The sequence below is a fragment of the Xyrauchen texanus genome, chromosome 32, assembly GCF_025860055.1.
Source record: "Xyrauchen texanus isolate HMW12.3.18 chromosome 32, RBS_HiC_50CHRs, whole genome shotgun sequence".
NCBI lineage: Eukaryota > Metazoa > Chordata > Actinopteri > Cypriniformes > Catostomidae > Xyrauchen > Xyrauchen texanus.
In genome coordinates this window covers 23,381,632-23,401,785 of record NC_068307.1, presented here as the reverse complement: position 1 = coordinate 23,401,785, position 20,154 = coordinate 23,381,632, and the positions used below count along the sequence as shown (strand labels likewise).

Here is a 20,154-nt window from a genome sequence, read left to right as displayed (position 1 = left end):
AGGGCTGTGTTCTAGCACCAGTCCTATTTACTACTGTGTGTTACAACACTGCTGCACAAGGATGTGTAGGAAGAAAGTGGGGAGACTGTGGCCTACAGATTGGATTCAAACCTATTTAACATCAGGAGTTTCTATTCTCATGATAGGAAACAACTATAATGCTTCACCAACTAAGATGGCTTGGCCATGTCATCAGGATTCCAGTTACTCCCCTGCCACGCAAAGCATTGTATGGTCAACAACATCTTGGCCGCCATTTTGCTTGAGGTCTAAAAAAGAGGCTGAAGGACCAGCTAAAAGCCGGACTCAAGTAGTGAGGGATACAGCCTACATCTCTAGAGGCTACTGGTGGCAACTCTGTCACCAAGGAGTGCAAATGGCAGAAGACAAGAGAACCAAACCTTGCCTGGCTAAAATGCAGAAGAGGAGATGACCATGTCTGTACCTGCTCCCCCAAGACACCCGGGACAGATTTTTACATACTCTGTCTGCAAAAGACAGTGTGCATCCCGCATTGGACTACACAGTCATCAAAGAACCAACAAACAGTAACAGAATTCATCATCGGTCACAATGGACTTCCAAAGAAGAAGATGCATGCTTAACGAAGTCTTGATCAATGTCAGTGCAGAAACATGTTCATTTACTCTAAAGAACATGCATGCATGTCTGGGGAATTAATCTATTATGTACTTCAAGAAGAATCAAACAATGAATTGAATATCTGTCCCACACTTGGTAAGAACTGACTATCAATCTCATGAATGGATTAATTTAACCTTTTCAACCACAATTCTGCTCAACACTCTTTCCAAATTAACACTTTGGATGCAATCACAAGCAGAGCTTTGAAAGAAATCACCCGGAGCAAAAAGAAAAGATAGATAAAAAGGAAAAAAAAAACATTGAGACAGAAAGAACATGGCTTATGTGCAGTTGCCCCAAAAAAGTATTTGGACACTTTTGGAGCTTTAAGTCACACTTGAAAATGTATGAATTTGACAACAAAATATCAGTGGCATCTGAAAACAAATTCTGCTAAAGCTTTCCTCAGAACTAACTTAATTTTCGCAACTGGTCCAAAGTCAGTTCCCCTCAAGTTTACACTAGAATGTGTCCAAATAATTTTTGTCTTCCTTTTCAACAATATATCTATTTTAAATCATTAGAAACCTAACAAACTTTTTTATTTTGCATAATGCTTTACCACAAAAAATGCATTTGTGCAATATTTCTTTAAACTAAATTCCACTTACAGTAGTTTAATATTTTCTTAAATAAAGCTTAAACATTGATACATTTGATACCATGTCCAAACTTTAGGCCCACTGCACACCTCAGTTTTTATTGTAGTGGCACTCCTTGGTGTCTTTAAGAGGAAATGCTTGTGACTATTACAATTGCTTCATTTCTATCTTGTCTGATTATTCCAGACGGCCCCATAATGGTGCTCTTAGACTGTTTCTATCCTTCAGAGCAGATAGCAGTGTCTGCAAAACCTTTGGAGGAAGGAGAAATTAAATATATAGTCAAAAGTACTAAAATTTCTCGCCAAATAGTATCTGTAATTGCGCTATCCCCAATATAGGCTTAATATGGTTGACATGTATCCCCTATCCTGTAATCCTCAACACGTGAGCTCTTTCAGATAGTGTGTGTGTGTGTGGGCATGTTTATGTGGTTTACGAGGACACTTTTTTAGGTTACAAACTAGTAATTACAAGGGTATTGTAATTAATAAATGTGGTTTATGAGGACATTTCTATTGTCCCCATAATTTAAATATTTTAAAAAACATATTAAATGATGTTTTATTGAAAATGAAAAAATGCAGAATGTTTTTTGTGAGGATTAGGTTTAGGGGTTGTGTTAGGGGATAAAATCTATAGTTTGTACAGTATAAAAATCATTATGTCTATGGAAAGTCCTCATAATGATAGGTAGACAAATATGAGTGTGTGTGTGTGTGTGTGTGTGTGTGTACCTTAGGTCCTTTCTGTTTAGAGGTTTTCCCCATCAGTTTCTCATCATCCAGTTCACACTGCTCCAGCAGGTCAAGGATATCTTCCTCCTGCAAAAAGGGTCACAAACAAACAGAATCAGAGTCACAATCAGACTCATAAACAGAATCAGATCCACAAAGAGAATCCGATTCAGAATGAGGCCTACAAACAAGATCAGATTCAGAATCAGACCCACTTACATAATTAGATAAAAAATTAGACCCATAAACAGAATCGGTCAGTATCAGACCCACACACAGAATCAAATTCAGAATCAAACCCACAAAAGATTCAGAATCAGACCCTCACACAGAATCAAATTCAGAATCAAACCCACAAAAGATTCAGAATCAGACCCTCACACAGAATCAAATTCAGAATCAAACCCACAAAAGATTCAGAATCAGACCCTCACACAGAATCAAATTCAGAATCAAACCCACAAAAGATTCAGAATCAGACCCTCACACAGAATCAAATTCAGAATCAGACCCCCAAACAGAATCAGAGAAATAATCAGACCCACATATTGAATCAGAGTAAAAATCAAACCAACTTACAAATTCAGATTCAGACCCACAAACACAATCAGATTCAGAATAATTCGTACAAACACAATCAGAGAAAGAATCATACCCTCATACAGAATCAGATTAAAAATCAGACCCACTAACAGAATCAGAGTCAAAATCAGACCCACAAACAAAATCAGATTCAGAATCAGACCAACAAACATAATAGATTCAGAATCAGGCCTACAAACAAAATCAGAATGAGAATCAGCCCCACAAACAGAATCAGATTCAGAATCGGACCCACAAACAGAATCAGATTCAGAATCGGACCCACAAACAGAATCAGATTCAGAATCGGACCCACAAACAGAATCAGATTCAGACTCACAAACCTAATCAGATTCAGAATCAGACCCAAAAACTGAATCAGTCAAAATCCGACCAACAAACAGAATCTGATTTAGAATCAGACCCACAAACAGAATCCAGGGCTCCAGACTGTGACTAAAATGGTTGCAAATGTGACCAAAAATAATTGATTGTGACAATAATTTAAAATCAAGTGGTCGTTAGCAACAGTCGGGTTGTGTGCATTCATGCGGTTTCGTCAGATATCATCATGTGAGTTATTGAATACATTTTTAGAACGCGCACAACCAGTTTGTCTCATAAGACTTTTCAACCATTCTGTTTCTGAAGAGCTGACTGAACCGCATGTAACAACAATAACCCCAGCGCAAGAGAGACGTGAACAAATTACTCTTTTGAACCGAGTCTTTTTCATGAATCACCAAAAAGCACTGAGGGCTTGAACTCTCGAGCTCAAGTTAGCAGTTTGAATCAGATTCACTTTCTCAGCGAATCAGCCATCCGTGAACTCACAACTGGGAGTGCAGACATCTCAAAATCCCCAGACATCCTCAAAAAAGTCCCATGTGTATTTCAGGCTTCTTCATAATTAAAAGTCACGTATCGTATACCAGTTTATTTTATTCTTCTGGTAATTATTGATTGGGATTGGAGTAGCACAATAAATTGCATCTGGGATTTCATTCAATTTGCACTCTTGCCGTCTCTGTGTCTACGCCATCTAGTCACAGTAAAGAAAGACTAAGGCAATACTGTAAAACAATTATATATATATGAGATCAACCTTTTGACACTGGACAACTGAGGGACTTGTACACAATTATTACACAAGGCGCAAACAGTCATTGATGTTCAAGAAGACAACAAACTACTTACTATATGCATACTTTACGTAAATATCTGTAGTGTAGATTTTGAAGAGAAGTACAAAAAATATATATATTTGTATATATATTATGAAAGGGGTGTGAATATTTACGAGACAAAAGGGATGCGATCTTATCTTATCACCAATATATACTGTTTTTTAAACCTCCGATTAATGGGTTGTCTTCCTTTTCTTTGGCTTTCTTTCTTGTTTTTTAACAGCAATCTGTTTAGCAATTCTGTGATTTGGCGACTAAAAACAGCCATTTGTCTCCTTATTGTTCCAATGGCAATGGCTCCTTTTTTTTTTTTGTCTGGAGCCCAGGAATCAGGTTCAGAATCAGACCCACAGAAAGAATCAGATTCAGAAACAGGCTTACAAACAAAATCAGATTCAGAATCAGACCCACAGACAGAATCAGAATCCAAATCAGACCCACATACAGAATCAGATTCAGAATCAGACCCACAGACAGAATCAGAATCCAAATCAGACCCACAGACAGAATCAGATTCAGAATCAGACCCACAGACAGAATCAGAATCCAAATCAGACCCACATACAGAATCAGATTCAGAATCAGACCCACAGACTGAATCAGAATCCAAATCAGACCCACATACAGAATTAGATTCAGAATCAGACCCACAGTCAGAATCAGAATCAAAATCTTACCCAGATATAGAATCAGATTCAGAATCAGACACACAAACAGATTCAGAGTCTGAATCTGACCCACCAACAGAATCAGGGAAAGAATCAGAATCACAAACAAAATGAGATTCAGAATCAGTCTCACAAAATGAAAAATCAGAGTCAAGAGAATCAGCTACATATGTTAGCTACATTCAATTTTGGGACTATATTTTTACATGTAATCTTTTCCTTTCCTGCAATCACTTGGATGAACAAGAATTTTCACCTCTTTTGTGATATTACAGTACGAATCATATCAACAAACAGAATCATCAGAATCAGACCCACAAATAGAATCAGAGTAAAAATCAAACCCACTTACAAAAATAAGAGTCATAACAAGATCCACAAACAGAATCGGAGTCTGAATCAGACCCACAAACAGAATCAAAGTAAGAATCAGACCCACAAACAGATTTAGAGTCAGAATCATACCACAAAACAGATTCAGATTCAGGGAAAGAATTAGACCACATTCAGAATCAGAGTAAAAATCAAACCCACAAACACTAGGCTTGAAACGGTATATGGTGTAACCAGTTATACTCTGTTCATAAGACGACACCGGTGCAAATGTTTATATCGGTAAAATGGGTAAACATTATGAAAGAAACTTACTTAATGTCAACAGTTCCTATATCAATAGCCAATTTAATATAATTGCCTACATGAAGTCACCTAACAAGTTTGTGATTCATAAATAAACCTAAATGAAACAGCCAGATGTTCGTTATCGACATACCAGAAGACATTAGACAGCAACAACTGTGTGAGGCGGAATGCGGTCTGCCCCTTGTTTTAGCGGCTCACTCCCAAACATGTCACAAATTTTGAGAAAATCACATGAAACACAGGCACCTTCAGAGTGAGTTGGAGATGCATCCAGCTGCAGACTCACATCAAATTCAACTAAAAAAGATCAAGTTAGATCAATGACATTCGACGCACGTCTTCTTTTATGTTTCCATTAAAAGCAGGATAATTTTGACCAATGTTTAGTCAAAAATATAGAATTTGAATGCATTATAATTGTTTCATCTAATTTTCATTCCAAAAACACCAGCAGACACATATTATTGACGGAAGATAGAGGGAGACTCAAATTACTGTAAGGAAAAACTGCAACACTTTTAAAAACTGTAATATAAGGAGAATAATACTACTTTCATGTAAAGCGTTTTCTATTAAAAACAACAACGACAAAACATTATTAACAAGTACAAAGACAGTGGCCCTAAAAGGCCAAATGCATGTTTAGTGATACTATTTTAACATGGTATTCTATCACTATTAACGGATGAACCCAATTTTAAGAAGAGAGCACTTTTCTTTGAGCTTTAAAAACGGAAAAGGCATATTAATACATATTAATTACGGGCAAGAACCCTTTATGGAAAACATACTGGCTCCATTGAATCGTTCTTTTGGGAAAGGTAGTGTTTATCAAGTCAAGTCAACCTTTATTTATAGAGAACATTTAAAAACAACAGAAGTTTACCCAAAGTGCTTTACAGATCAAACAAACAAAATGACAGAGTAATATAAAAACAGATTGATTTAAAGTTAAATATATAACATAATAAACTAAATAAAAACATTGAAATACAATATGTGTTTATCCATTTCAAACTATTCAAAAGCTACAGAATAGAAATATATTTTTAAAGAAGATTTAATGATGATCAATGAAGCTGACCTCACATCGAAAATGAGTCAATTCCATAGATTAGGATCTATCACAGAAAAGGCACAATCACCATTAGTGCGTTCACATACAACGCGAAGCGAATGCGATTACATACAGAGTCAATGCAAAGATGAGAATGATGCGACTGGAACACGCAAAATCGCTTTATTTGCTTAATTCATGTATTCGCATGAGAAATTTGCATTACGTGTTGTCGCGAAAGCCTATCAGCATTGAGATTGTCCGGATGCACTGCTGTACAAACGTACTGACGTAGTAGCAGTAGAAATCTGGAAAAATGGAGGGAAAAATTGTTGAAGCGGTGTGGGCACACAATTTCATACATATAAAGAGACCGAATGAAAAAAAGACATCGCTTGGAGGAAAGTGAGCGAGGAAATTGGACAACCTGGTAAATTCTGAAAATATGCACGTCTACTTGATTCCAGCTATTGGTTATACTTTACTATGAACCAAGTCGTAGAAGCCTCTCCTCCTGTCATTTTCCGGAAGAGAATGGGGAATACTCGAGGGTTCATGTTACTCGCGCGAACGGCAGTTTAAACACACATTTATAATCCAGCGGTCAAACTCGCGCGAGCAATGTGAGGCCAACATTTTCTTCATGTTGTATGTGAACGCACCATTAGATCTATAGTGGCAACGAGGAACTCTCAATAGAATTTGATCAGAAGAACTGAGCGCTCCTTTATTAGAAGGAAACGTGGAAATATTTTCTCCCTGGTTGTAGCTTGGGGCAGTTTGCAAAGGATGTGCATTCGAACGAACATAATCAGATTCAGAAAAAATTCCACAAAGACAATCAGTTACACACGTTAGCTACATTGAATTTTGGGACTGTATTTCTCACCTGTAATCTTTTCTTTTCCTGTACTCATTTCGATAAACAAGAATTTTCACCTCACTGGTGATATTACAGTAAGAATCAGATCAACAAATAGAATCAGTCAGAAAAAGACACACAAACAGAATGAGATCCAAAATTGTGAATTTTGCTCTCTCAATGAGAGTAGAGAAATTCTGATAGCAAAAATCTCACCAAAACTAATGGACCAATTAGTCCTTAAATGCCAACTACTGTTTGTGAGAAATCAGTAACAAAGAAAGAAAAAACACTCTTCACATCTCTTCCAACGCATCCACGGGCTCGCAGCAGACAAACGCTAAAATTCATCAAATCGTTGCACATTCAATGCATCCACGGGAGATGAACACAAGTGTTGTTCTGTGCATGATAAGTTTTCATGGTAAACACAAAGAGACAAACTTTAATACTTCACTTAACACAATGACATCCTCTCGAGTTATTACCTAGATACAGTGGAAAACAGCTGACGATTGTACTCACACTGATGATGTAATAGGACCCCAGTTCGGACCCACATAATGAATGAACGAGGAAACAAACTCTGTGTAAAGGGATCAATGGAAAGGAGGAGGCGAGAACCGGCTTTTCAATATAAATAATAGGTTTAATGATAAACTTAAAAGACAACACAAACACACACATGACGGACATGTCCGCTAACGATCTCTCTCTCCCACACGGCCCTCCGCAGTCAGCCTTTAAACCTCATGGATGCATAATTAGCCTAATACGGGACCAGGTGTGTAGTATCATGACCCGGCCCCGCCCTCCGCCCTGCCACACTCTGGTTCAGTCCAAGCAATCTAACCAAGTGTGAAAGCACCCTTAGAGAGAAATATTAGAGTGTGGCCTCTTGATTTCAAAGCACTTGAAAACATCCTGTTTTGGATCAAAGTTTTTGGTAATTTGACAAGACTATGATAAATTGAGACATGTCATGAAAAATGCTTAAATCTGAACAGCACATGTTGTATGTCACCCAAACAATTTCTTGGCATAAAAAAATCCAAGTGTTTGGTTGAAGTTCAGAAAGCAATCTGGAATCTGCAAAAACTTCATTCCTCTTTTAAAGTCAATGTCTCTGAAATGTGTCCATAACTTTCAAACTCTAAAATCACAAGAAAATCCGCATCTTGGATCCAAATAAATAATTTTCCATCATTTTAGTCACATGTTCTATTTTGATGTTTTACAAAGTATGATTCAGCTGAGGAACGTCAGTTAATATCGTACATGTCATGTGCATGATGATTTCTTTCATAACATTTTCAATAGAAAATTATGTAATGAGTCTAAAAATGGCACAGAGTATAACTATCAAGTAAATAATTTCAAGTTGCACTGAACAAAGTGGTAACCTGTTCCCTTAAGGTTCTACTGTATTTCTACTTGATCCAACCCCTACAAAATTACTTCCGTTGGTGTAACATAATTTGTCAGGTTGAATTTTAAAATTGAATAAAACCTGATAAAATATTTTTTACAATATACACTGAAAATAAATGTTAACGTGTGCTTCATGTGTTAACATCTAATTATACTGGTCAATATTCAAGTCAAAAATATTATTTAACATGCCTGAATCAAACAGAATACAATAGGTTACTCAAACAAGTTTTAGGGTTTAGATCAGGTGTTTTGACAGTGCACTTTGTAAACTACATTCTATTTTAATAGTGCATAGTGCATGACTACTGAAAGATAAATAAATCAAAGTAGGTTGGAAAATAAGTTATTACAAACCAAAACAACATTAGATACTGACAAAAGTTCAGATGTGAAAAGAACAGGTATGTACTGTATAAAAAAAAACAGTATTAAAATATATTTTGGTAAAGATTGAGTCATCACAATCAAGAATGTGATCAATATTGTTCTGAATCTGTGCTCCTGTACTCAGTTTCTTTTTCTTACAAAACAGTAAGATCTGCCTCTGGCTTATTCTGATGTTTCTCGATTACAAATGTTGCATGCTTTTCAAGCAGAAACATTATCCCAGCTCTAACTCAATAAGCTGAGCATTGATCTGTTGTTGTGGCTCAGATGGAGAGGGACTTTAAGTGCATTAAACCCTGTTTTTTTTTGTTTATTTTTTGCTCATTGCTGCCTTCTATTGTTCCTCAGATACAGAATAAGTATTGTTCAGGCAGCCAGCTGAGAATATCTCTTTGTGTTAAAGTCCACCTGAAGTGCTTTGATAAGCGCAATTCGATTTGGTGCTTTGACGTGTTTCCTACTGAAACAGGAATTGGGGGCAGAACACGTCGAACAACTCAACCCGTTTCTCTTTTGTTTTGCTTTTTCTCCCCTTTTCTCCCCAATTTGGAATACCCAATTCCTAATGCTTTCTAAGTCTTGTTGAGCATGTTATTGCGGAGACGTAGTGCGTGTCAAGGCCCACGCTATTCTACATGGCATCCACGCACAACTCACCACGCGCCCCACCAAGAGTAAGAACCCCGCATTATAGCGACCACGAGGAGGTTACCCCATGTGACTTCACCCTTCTTAGCAACCGGGCCAATTTGGTTGCTAAGGAGACCTGGCTGGAGTCACTCGGCACACCCTGGATTCGAACTTGTGACTCCAGGGGTGGTAGTCAGTGTCTTTGCTTGCTGAGCTAGCCAGGCACCCAAAATTATTTGATGTTGATTTAATTTTAATGTTAACAGCCAACAGTATCTCATTAATTCAACTGAATGAACTGATGTAATTGAAAGATTTGGCACATATTGATGACACAGAGTCAAATATTGCCCCTTAATGGAAACTTTTTCATTTCTGACCCTGGTAGTAACTCATTACTTTTTTGGACACTGTACATATTTGTAAGGGGTAGACTGACCATAGACTCATACAAAAAGCATAATGTAGGTATACTGAAAAACTGAAGTAATTTCTCAAACATGAAGGGAATTAGCACACTGACAGAGAGGAGGGTTAAAGACCACATGGCAATGGCACAAACTCTGGGCTCTTGATTCTCTCCCAAATAAGCCAGACACCAACTCTGTAGGAAACAGCTCCCATGCTCCCCTGCCACATCAATAGATGTATCATGCCTAGAAACTACAACCTGCCTAACAACCATCTCGCCACAATTCAAACTTATGTGAAACCCCACTCCAAAGTCAAATTTTAGATTCCATCATTGTGACAAGGCCCTTCCAACAATATGTCACATTCATATGCACGGACACACAGATCCAGCCTTTAAAATCCCCATAAAATGAACATCTAGAGGTTTCTGAGACACTGATCAGACAATAATGAACTCCAGCTGAATATGTAACAGAGCCCTTCATAAATAAAAAGACCAAACACTCTGAAAGGCAGGTGGCAGAATGCTTACTGGCCCAAGTGAAAAAAACATCTCTGGTCCCTATATATGGCTTTGGTCCCTCCGTGAATGAAAGTCGACTCTTTTTGTCCACAAAATGTCACAACTCACCACGCCTCAGCAAACAGCACTTATAAGAATCAAGGACACAACAAGCATCACAAAGAAAGTTAAACAATACTACAAAAGAGCAAGAAAGAAGAAGTAATGGAAGAAGGAAGGAAATGAGTGAAAGCGAGAGAGATTGTTGGGTTGTGGCTCAGGTACGTGCCTTCATTCGTTTGAGAGGATTATTCATTTCCTTTTGAAGTGAAGCTGCTCGCCCAGCAAGGAATGTCTGAAAGGCGGCTGAAAGGAGACTCTCATATTTCTCCAAGAGCAGCTTGTCATCTGGGGGGTAAATGCGTCTGTACGGAGAGAGAGATAGAGAGAGAGAGAGAGAGAGAGAGAGAGAGAGAGAGAGAGAGAGAGAGAGATTATTTAATCTGATTATCTGATTTAGCCAGGTCTGCCTGCTTTTCTAATCAAATTTTCACACATGCACATGTCCATTAATGCTGCATATACGGTAATGATAAATACACTAGTCTTATATCAGACGTTAAGACTAAACAAAAGCCAGAGATGTGTAAATGGTTTGCTATATCTGTGCAATAGATCTTCAAATCAGCAACATATCGGGTCATGTACATAATCAAAACAATGGTGAGGCATTAATCTAAATAAACAGTGAAGGTGGAGACAGCCATATACGTTATAGTACGTGCAATATTTTCACGTTTCAGTCTAATAAACTAAAACTCACTCTGTGTGGGACATTTTAAACCAGTTACGTTGCACTCCAGCATAATCAAAAGCTAAAGTAATGTAAATGTTCAGTCAGATCAGACGATAAACCTCCCCAAATCCATTAAGAACTACATGCGTGATGGATAAACTTGTGTGACGGCAGTAATCTAGTAAAGAGTAAATGGGGTTTAGTCTTGGGCATTTGGCACATGTTGAAATCTGAGTCTGACCCAAAAACCTCAGACACTTTCCTTCATGTTTCAGCATCTTTTGGGGTGTTTTTGTTTAGAGTAAAACAGAACAGCACTTGTGTAAAATGACCTATTTAGGAAATGAATTTAGGAAGGCTGTAAAGTGGAGGTTGAATTACGGAGTGATTCGCTAGGATTATTCAAAGAGGTGTGCGAAAAATGTGGTAGATGCTAAACGCAGTAGCTTCTATTTAAAGTTTAACTTAATTTGATAAATTCAAAAGGTTAGTTGAGGTGCTAGTGTAACATGAGGTTAGGTTAATTAAGTCATAACGCCAGGTCTTTGTTTGGCAGAACCGGTTGTCTGGAGTTTAATGAATGAGCAATGAAAAACAAGTGTAATAAAATGCAGGAAACATTTGCCTGCTGACACATTTGTCTTATTTGCAAAACATCAGTAGTCATTAAAGGGCGACTTCGCACAATTCATGTTCCAAAATACTGACAAATTTTGGTCCTTTTAGACTACGGCTGTTGGCAGATTTCTTCTATTCTGCAGCAATGTCAAGCCTCTTCTCTTGTGTTTTTAATATCTTGGCTATGTCAGAAACCAAGATATGGCAAAATGCAGCACCACACAATACAACAGTGTGCAACATCTTATACAATTTTCGTGCCAGCACATGGGTGGGAGTGTTTGCGCTCTCTGTGGGTGTATGCACGCAAACTGTAGGTTTATTGTATGTTAATGTTATTGTATGAAATGGAGCAAAACACAATTAGCTATTTTCTTGAGAAATAGGTCATTTAGCCAAGATATTTGAAATAGAGTCCAAACTCAGCTCCTGCATTTGCAGTTTGGAGATTCCACCAGCAGGTGGTAATAAAGTTTATGTCCATATTCTGAAAACAAAGTGAAACATTAAATTATGTCCATGACGTTCACTGTTGTAGCCATTTTATGAAACATATATTTATTAGATTTGTGTTAAACTATCTTTAGGTCATGGTTTATTTTTTAATTATTATATTACTATGTTTATATTTACAATTGTTTTTATGATCTAATTTGTGTTGGAATTTTTCCACCTGTTAAGAGTGGAAAGAGTGATTTTTAAGTCACTGCAAAAGGGTCTGTGGGAAGAAGTTGAAGGTAAAATGTTTGGATTTGGTATGATTATTTTGACCACTTCATTATCATCCATTTCCTGAACCACATTTTCCATGCGTAAAACAGAAGCGTGTCACATTCAACAAGGACGCAGTTAATGCACAAAATAATGAAAGCCATATTTCTATTCTTCTAATTCATTGCATATAGTTCCTTTACACTACCAACTTCTTACAAATGTGCTGTCTTTGTTTGCATCACTGGGGCTTGAGGGAATGGACTATATAATTGGACGCAGATGCTGCAATAACCAGATGACCCCCTGCAATGACCCAGTCCATTAGCACCTTGCGCACGCAATTTCGCCAGACCTACTTGCGCCTAGACTTAGAGCATGCTTGCGTGAAAATACCCAAATTTATGGCCATGCCAATTGACTTTGCACTTATGACTTATTGTATAGTGCTGCGCTTACCGCTAGCACTCTTTTTAATTAGGGCCCAATGACTTAAGACAATTTTTGAACGAAGAAACATTCTAAGAAACCATAATGTAATTTCTAATGATCTAGAACAAACTCAAGTGAGCTTTAGAGGAAAATCAAGCAAATATTAAATGACTACAAAGCTTATTTATTGCTAGAAATGTAAGTTATGAATTAATTTATGTCCTAACCGGCCATGATGATAAAAGCTCTCCTTGTAAATCTTTTTTCTGAATTTTTGTCCTAACCAGCTGCACGGTTTTATCAGTTTGTTTTGACAAGTCTGTTTTGGTCCTTGCACTGTATTTATTTCCACAGCATTGTGGTGGGTAGCCCAACCCACTGTAAAATGTCATTATCCCATTCTACATTACTGCACATTAAACATGAAATATCTCCTCACTGGCTGTGATTGAGTCACAGTGTGGACAGACAAATTGCATGTTGCTTGAAACTTATTGTGTTCCACCTGGTTTAGACACTGCTATTAGGTGTTAAACTGCTCCATTAGATACCATTTTTATTCTTTCAAACATAGGACTGCCAGGATATCATACAGTATACACCAAAAGATGCATCAATGTTGCCTACAAGTACAGTATTTAAAGATCTTAGTTCACAGGATGTAACGCAAACATTGGACATGCGTTGATGCCTTCCTACCTACATATACTGTCGGCAAAGGCAGCACTTTTCAGGGTTCGGACACATCTCTTGTGCTTGCTACATCCTCACTAGAGAGGAAGGCAGTTCTTACATCACATATCCCAAACTGAGCCCCAAGAGACCCCACAGCATTCTTAGAGTACAAAAAATGCCAAGTGACTTCCCTACCTGTAGTTCCCCAGGTGGCGCTTTTCGTGCTCGTCCCTGGAGACCTGCTTGCGGACTAGCGCAAGTCTTTCTTTCTGAAAGCACAACACAGGTGAATAAGTGGAAAGAAAGGGGTAAAAACGACAAAGAAGTGGTCAAATAAAGCCATGTTTCTGCTAGAAATATCCTGCAATGCAATTTAGACAACCAAAAACCGAATAACAATGTCAAAGAATGACTCGTTTCCCTTATTACGAGGCACCTTAATGAAGTCTAAGAGTTAGCGGGCACGAATAACGGCCTCTCTTTTACACTTGTTAATACAGGGGGCCCATTCATAATTCATATAGATTTAACTCCCACTGTACCATTTTAATATATCAAAAACTATAATTGTGGAAAGGTCAGGTGGTCAATTTGCAGTGGCGCAGCAGGGTGTCTTCTATAATAGTCACTGATCTCTGCTAAATGCTTGTACAGGCATATTCGCTCACCCTCCAATCCCCAATCTCACTCCTCTTGTACGTCCAGCTTTGCCCTTTGAAAATACCACCTACCTGCAGTAATCCCACACTCATTCATCTCTTCATATAATAAAAGTTGATTTAAAAGACCAATCAAGAAAGTGGACTGCTGCACAAAGCATCTTCTACTGAACTACTGCTGAAATGTACTTTTTCGGCACGTCTGCAATTTGAAATAAATACTCAAATTTCATGATTTTATTTTTCTATTTTTGTTATTGACACTTTTATTGAAAGATTAAATAGACTGAAACTCAAATCCAATATGACCACTAAGGCTCGTTGTGGCTGGAGCACATGTGCTAACTGCTAAGCCACGGCTCTGACATTAAATTATCTAATTTCTTTGTGTAATTTACAGGAATAATTGTTTTTGCATAACAGTGGTACAAATGAGTCATGTACTTTATTTCAATTCTTCTGAAAACATACGATAGCTTTGCATGAGGAATGGACCTATTTTTAAGTCATTATTCACTGATAATATTTCACTTCACAGAATTTCAATCCATTCCTCAGACACAGCCATCATATTGTTTAAGAAGACTTGAAATATGGTGCACAAATCATATGGACCATGTTTATGAAACGTTTATGGTGCCTTTTTAGTCTTTTTTTAGAGCTTGACAGCCCCAGTCCACAACTTTCATTATATGACAAATAGAGACCAGGTTATTCTTCAAAAAGTCACCTATTGTGTTCCACAGAAGAAAGAAAATCAAGGAGGTTTGGCACAACATGAGGCTAAATATATGATAAAAGAATTTTCATTTTTGGGTGAAGTATTCCTTTAAATATGTTCTAATAAAATTTTAAATAAGGCTTTTTAACAGCTGAATGGTCCACACCAGTTCCTCTTTCCTGCGCTCTAGCAAGTGATGCTGTTTCTCCCAATCTGACGATCCAGACGTCAGTTTTCGCATGGATCCCTGTCCGTACAGCCGCCGTTGGGCTTCCGCCTTTTGTTGGGCCAGATTTCGTCGTTTATCACTCGCTCTGGGTAGAAAAAGAAAAATGCTCAAGTATTCGCACTCAAAGTAGAACCTACTCTAAATTCAACTATAAATACTCTGTGTCTCAATACATCACTTGACTCAACAGCATTCAGCTCTTCATGATTTCATCACTCACTGGCCCTTTAAATTTGCTGAGTGGCCACTCAGGTCACCAGGCTCTTGAACCACTTTTATTGATATAACTTTCACATCAAGTTCTTGTCAGTAAGGGTAAGAAAGGCACCAAGAAACTGGTGGGGGAAATAACAAAGGGGTACATTTGATATGAGGCCAGTTCAACAGGGTACTAAGCTCAAGAGTCAGAAGTCTGAGATCAGCAGTGACACAGTACATATCTATGAAGACTTCCAAGAAATTCACTTAGACAGAAAAAAGTGTTACAGTGAGGTGTCCTAGTGTAGAGCTAGGGCTGGGAGATATTGGTAAACAAAATCTCAAAATTTTCTTTTGACAATGTCCAATGTAAGCCTATATCTCATTATTTATATATATATATATATATATATATATATATATATATATATATATATATATATATATATATATTACATTATATTATATTATATTTATTTCTTTATTTTGAATCACTGGAACTATAATTTCGACAAAACAGTATTTTTTTGCCAAAACAATTTAAAATGTTTAATGTAAAAATTAAAATACAGTATAACATCTCAGTATAGTGTAAGAATATCTCAGCTCTGTATGTCATACAATGCAGGTGAATGGTGGCCTATCATATCGCTTCTAAAGACATGGATTTAACTACTGAAGTCCTATGGATTACTTTTATGTTGCCTTTATGTACTTTGACCTTCAAAGTTCTGGCCACCATTCTCTTGCATTGTATGTACCTACAGAGCTGAGATATTCTTCAAAAAATATTTGTGCTCAGCAGAAGAAAGAAAGTCATACACATCTGTGATGGCATGAGGGTGAGTAAATGATAAGAGAATTTTCATTTTTGGGTGAACTGTCCCTTTAAATAAACACAATGTTTAATTATTTTCATTTATATGCACCAATATTGTAATTTATATAGTAGTAATATTTACCAGCAATTATTACATTTATATTTTATGAAACAAATCAATCACTGAATCTGAAATTCACATTTGAACCAATTAATTTAAACGAACAGTGTAATCTAATTCCCAGCAATGAAACTATTTGGAACTTGGAACTGAAATTAAAATTAAAAGTTTTAACGCTCTTATACTTGTGAGTCACAAGACAAAAAGGATCATGAAAGTGTTCTAATAACATGGCCTTTAAGAAACTGTCTGGCATGATGCAAAGCATATTAAAAGCATTGCCAGCAAAATCATCACGGATATTGCCTCATATTCCTGATGACCGGTGAAGGTCGTCAAGCTTGGACTTGGACTTCGCTTGGACTGTTTTATGTCTGTGTTACATTTAGTTACTCTGTTCCATATTTGTTCTGTGTATCTGTGTATTGTTCTGGATGACTGCTAGAGGTCGCCATCCCTGTTTTCTGTTCCTTGTTCCTGTTTCCTGTTTGTATTCTGTTATGGGGTTTGTAGTCCGTTGTAGTTCTGTTTTGTCATTGGTCTATTTGATTATCTGTTCCAGGTGTTTCTTTTTTGCGTGTTATCCGGTTTTATATTGAAATGCTCTGTTTTCAGTTCTGTTTGTTGGTTGTTAATGAATGTTCTGTGTACATGGTTTTGTGTGTGTCGTACCATGTAATGGTTTGCTTCTATCTGTTTCCATTTGTTCCTGCGGTTTCCTGCTCTGATCCGTTTTGTATTTGGATTATCTCTTATGTTTGGATTTTGCCTTTATTCTGGATTTACCCATTTAGATTGACCTTTTGCGTTTTACAACCATTTTACATTTGTGCATCCTCGTCTGCACTTCAATAAATTTCAGCTTGCACTTGGATTCATCCCTACCGTGATTTATTTTTTCTTCCCAGCAATCGATACAGAACAACCGACCCACAATATGGATTTAGCAGCTGAAGCTTTATTTTTGCTTCGTCAATGGACTGACTTGATCGAAGAGTAACCCTTACCTTTTGTGAACTGGCAAATTGCCTTACTTGGGTTGACACGGTGTTCAAGGACTTTTATCATTTTGGGCTAAACAAACCATTAACATCCTGTCTGCCAGGAGGTCAGTGCAAACTCTTATTAGTGGAGTTTATCAACTATGCACTGAGGCTCTCACTCTCCTCCTCCACAGTGGGTTATGACGGAAACTCCATTGTGACCAACCACACCTCTAAATCGCTGCCAGATTTATCAACCAAAGAGTTCCATCCCATGCGGCTGTCAGCACCCGAGCCAGTTCCAGTTCACAAGCCAGCACACATGCGTGCCACGGTCCACGAGCCAGTGCCCACGCCTGCCAAGGTCCATGAGCCAGCATCCACACCCATGCCTGCAACAGTCAACGGGACAGCATGTGTGGCCTCAACCGTCCCAGGGCCAGTATTCCCACAGCAGTGCTCATGGCCATCCGGAAGAGTAGGAGAAGGGCTCCTACTCCCCAGTCACTGCCTGTGCTCATGGCCACGGTGGTCGTTCCCATGTCACTGCCTGTGCTCACAGCCATGGAGGCCACTCCCCTGTCACTGCCTGTGCGCATGATAACAGAGGTCGTTCCTCAGTCATTGCCAGCACTCCCGGCCATGAAGGTCGCATCCATGTCACTGCCTGCACTCCCGACCATGGAGGTCATTCCCCTGTCACTACCAATGCCCACGGCCATGGAGGACACTCCCGTCACTGCCTGTGCTCACAAACATGGAGGTCGTTCCCCTGTCACTGCCAGTGTTCACGGTAACAGAGGCCATTTCCCAGTCACTGCCAGCGCTCCTGGCCGCAGTGGCCATCGACGCACCTGTCCAGTTCCCTGAGGCTGTCGATGAACAGGTCCAGTTCCCAGAATCTGTTCAGTCCTCTATTCATTAAGCCTGTTCAGTGTCCAGCAGCCACTCATGTCCAGTATGATCCCTGTCCAGTGGCCGTTATCCAGACTGCTGACCCTTGTCCAGTGGCTCCACCCCCCCCAAGCCTTCCACGGCTCATCCCCTTGAGCCTCCACCTCCTGTGGCTCCACCTCCTGCTGTCCTGCCTGATCTGCTCTGGGCTCCTGGCCGTCCACCTGATCTGCTCTGGTCTTCTGGCTGTCCGCCTAATCTGGTCTGGTCTCCTGGTCATCTGTCTGATCTGCCTGGGTCTCCTGGCCATCTGCCTGATCTGCCTGGGTCTCCTGGCCATCCGTCTGATCTGCACTGACCTCCTGGCCATCCGCCTGATCTGCACTGGTCTCCTGGCCATCCGCCTGATCTGCACTGGTCTCCTGGCCATCCGCCTGATCTGCATTGGTCTCCTGGCCATTCGCCTGATCTGCACTGGTCTCCTGGCCATTCGCCTGATCTGCACTGGTCTCCTTGGTCTCCTGGTCATCTGCCTGATCCTCTCTGGCAGGGCCGGCCCGACCCAATAAACAAACTAAACATTTGTTTAGGGCCCCGTGATTGGTTCGGGCCACCACCCCCAATTATTTTATTTTTTGCCCATCAATTACTCTAATCAACAAAACACACAACCGTATCAATGAAACGTAGTATGTTTCGTTTCATATATTTTTCAAAATTTCTTACACCTAATTTTGGAACTAGGATGGAGGATTTTAAATTGTTTGGGTGCCGAGAGGATGATGCGTGCAGCGGATGCATTTCCGTTTGTCAACTGCCAGGAGCAGTAGCTAGGTAACAGACGTCCAGCCATCATGAAGCGAACGTACCCACCTGGATCAGAGAAATGCTGTTTTCCCAGATCAGACGATAGTACATGCCAGAAGCATGGCCTCTTTTAATATTGTTTGCTACTTTTTGTGTGCTGGATTTATTTGTCATTACAGCAGAAACAACTTAAAATACTCCGTCATTTTTGGGCATACAGAAGTGTAAGACATCATTAGAGACTATAAAGGGAGCACTGTAAACTCACAATTACAACAAAAACTTGTGCTTTTGTGAAATAAATAAAATACAGCCATCTCTGTCTCCGCAAGCATATTTAAACTCACACTGTAAACTCACAATTACAACAAAAACTTGTGCTTTTGTGAAATAAAGAAAATACAGCCATCTCTGTCTCCGCAAGCATATTTATGAAACATGTCACAAAAATTAACTGAAACTCTGCAAATACTTAACACACAAACATGAAATATATGTCTAAAGAAAGCTTAAAATGTCTACTTTTAAATAAAAGAATTCAAATTTAAAACAACTTAAAATATCAAAATGTGTTATATTATCCTTATATGCAATCTGTATGAAACAAAGCGATGTTAGTTGACATGTTATTTTATATAAACATGTACATATTTTACTAGTGGGACTGTTTCCATACTTGCCAGTCAGTAATATGTAATATGATATAAAAATAATATGCATGTTTAGATTATATTTTAACTAGTGTTTATGCTGCCTCATTATCATCAATGAACCTTGTGCTCATTGAAAACCAGCTTATTATAATTATTTCTGAAGGATCGTGTGTCACCAAAGACTGCCGTAATGTTGCTGAAAATTCAGCTTTGATCACAAATTGCATTTTACAATATTCACATAGAAAACGTTTGGTTACATATGTAACCTCCGTTCCCTGAGGGAGGGAATGACACGTTGTGTCAGAGAAGCGACACTAGGGGTCTCTCTTGAGCGCCGATATTCACCTCTGACCTATTGAAAAGGGCCAATGAGAGTTGGCAGTCAGTATTTGCATACCCCGCATACGGGTATTTAAGCGGGGCAAATACGGAAGTTTAGTCAGGATTTTTCTGAGGAGCCGGAAATGGTCCGGCCACAACAGTGG

At 38.7% G+C, this 20,154-nt stretch overlaps 1 protein-coding gene across 2 annotated transcripts in view; it reads right to left on the bottom strand.

The window, feature by feature from the left end:
- LOC127625604 (tubulin polyglutamylase TTLL7-like) overlaps positions 1–20,154 on the bottom strand; it is a 144,473-nt gene that overhangs the window by 43,602 nt on the left and 80,717 nt on the right. For both annotated transcript variants that reach the window (XM_052100887.1, XM_052100888.1), the window contains exons 11-14: positions 15,128–15,275; positions 13,777–13,850; positions 10,639–10,774; positions 1,985–2,071 (exon numbers count right to left, since the gene is read on the bottom strand). In XM_052100887.1, the coding sequence (XP_051956847.1) occupies positions 1,985–2,071; positions 10,639–10,774; positions 13,777–13,850; positions 15,128–15,275 (445 nt within the window). The remainder of the gene's footprint in view (positions 1–1,984; positions 2,072–10,638; positions 10,775–13,776; positions 13,851–15,127; positions 15,276–20,154) is intronic.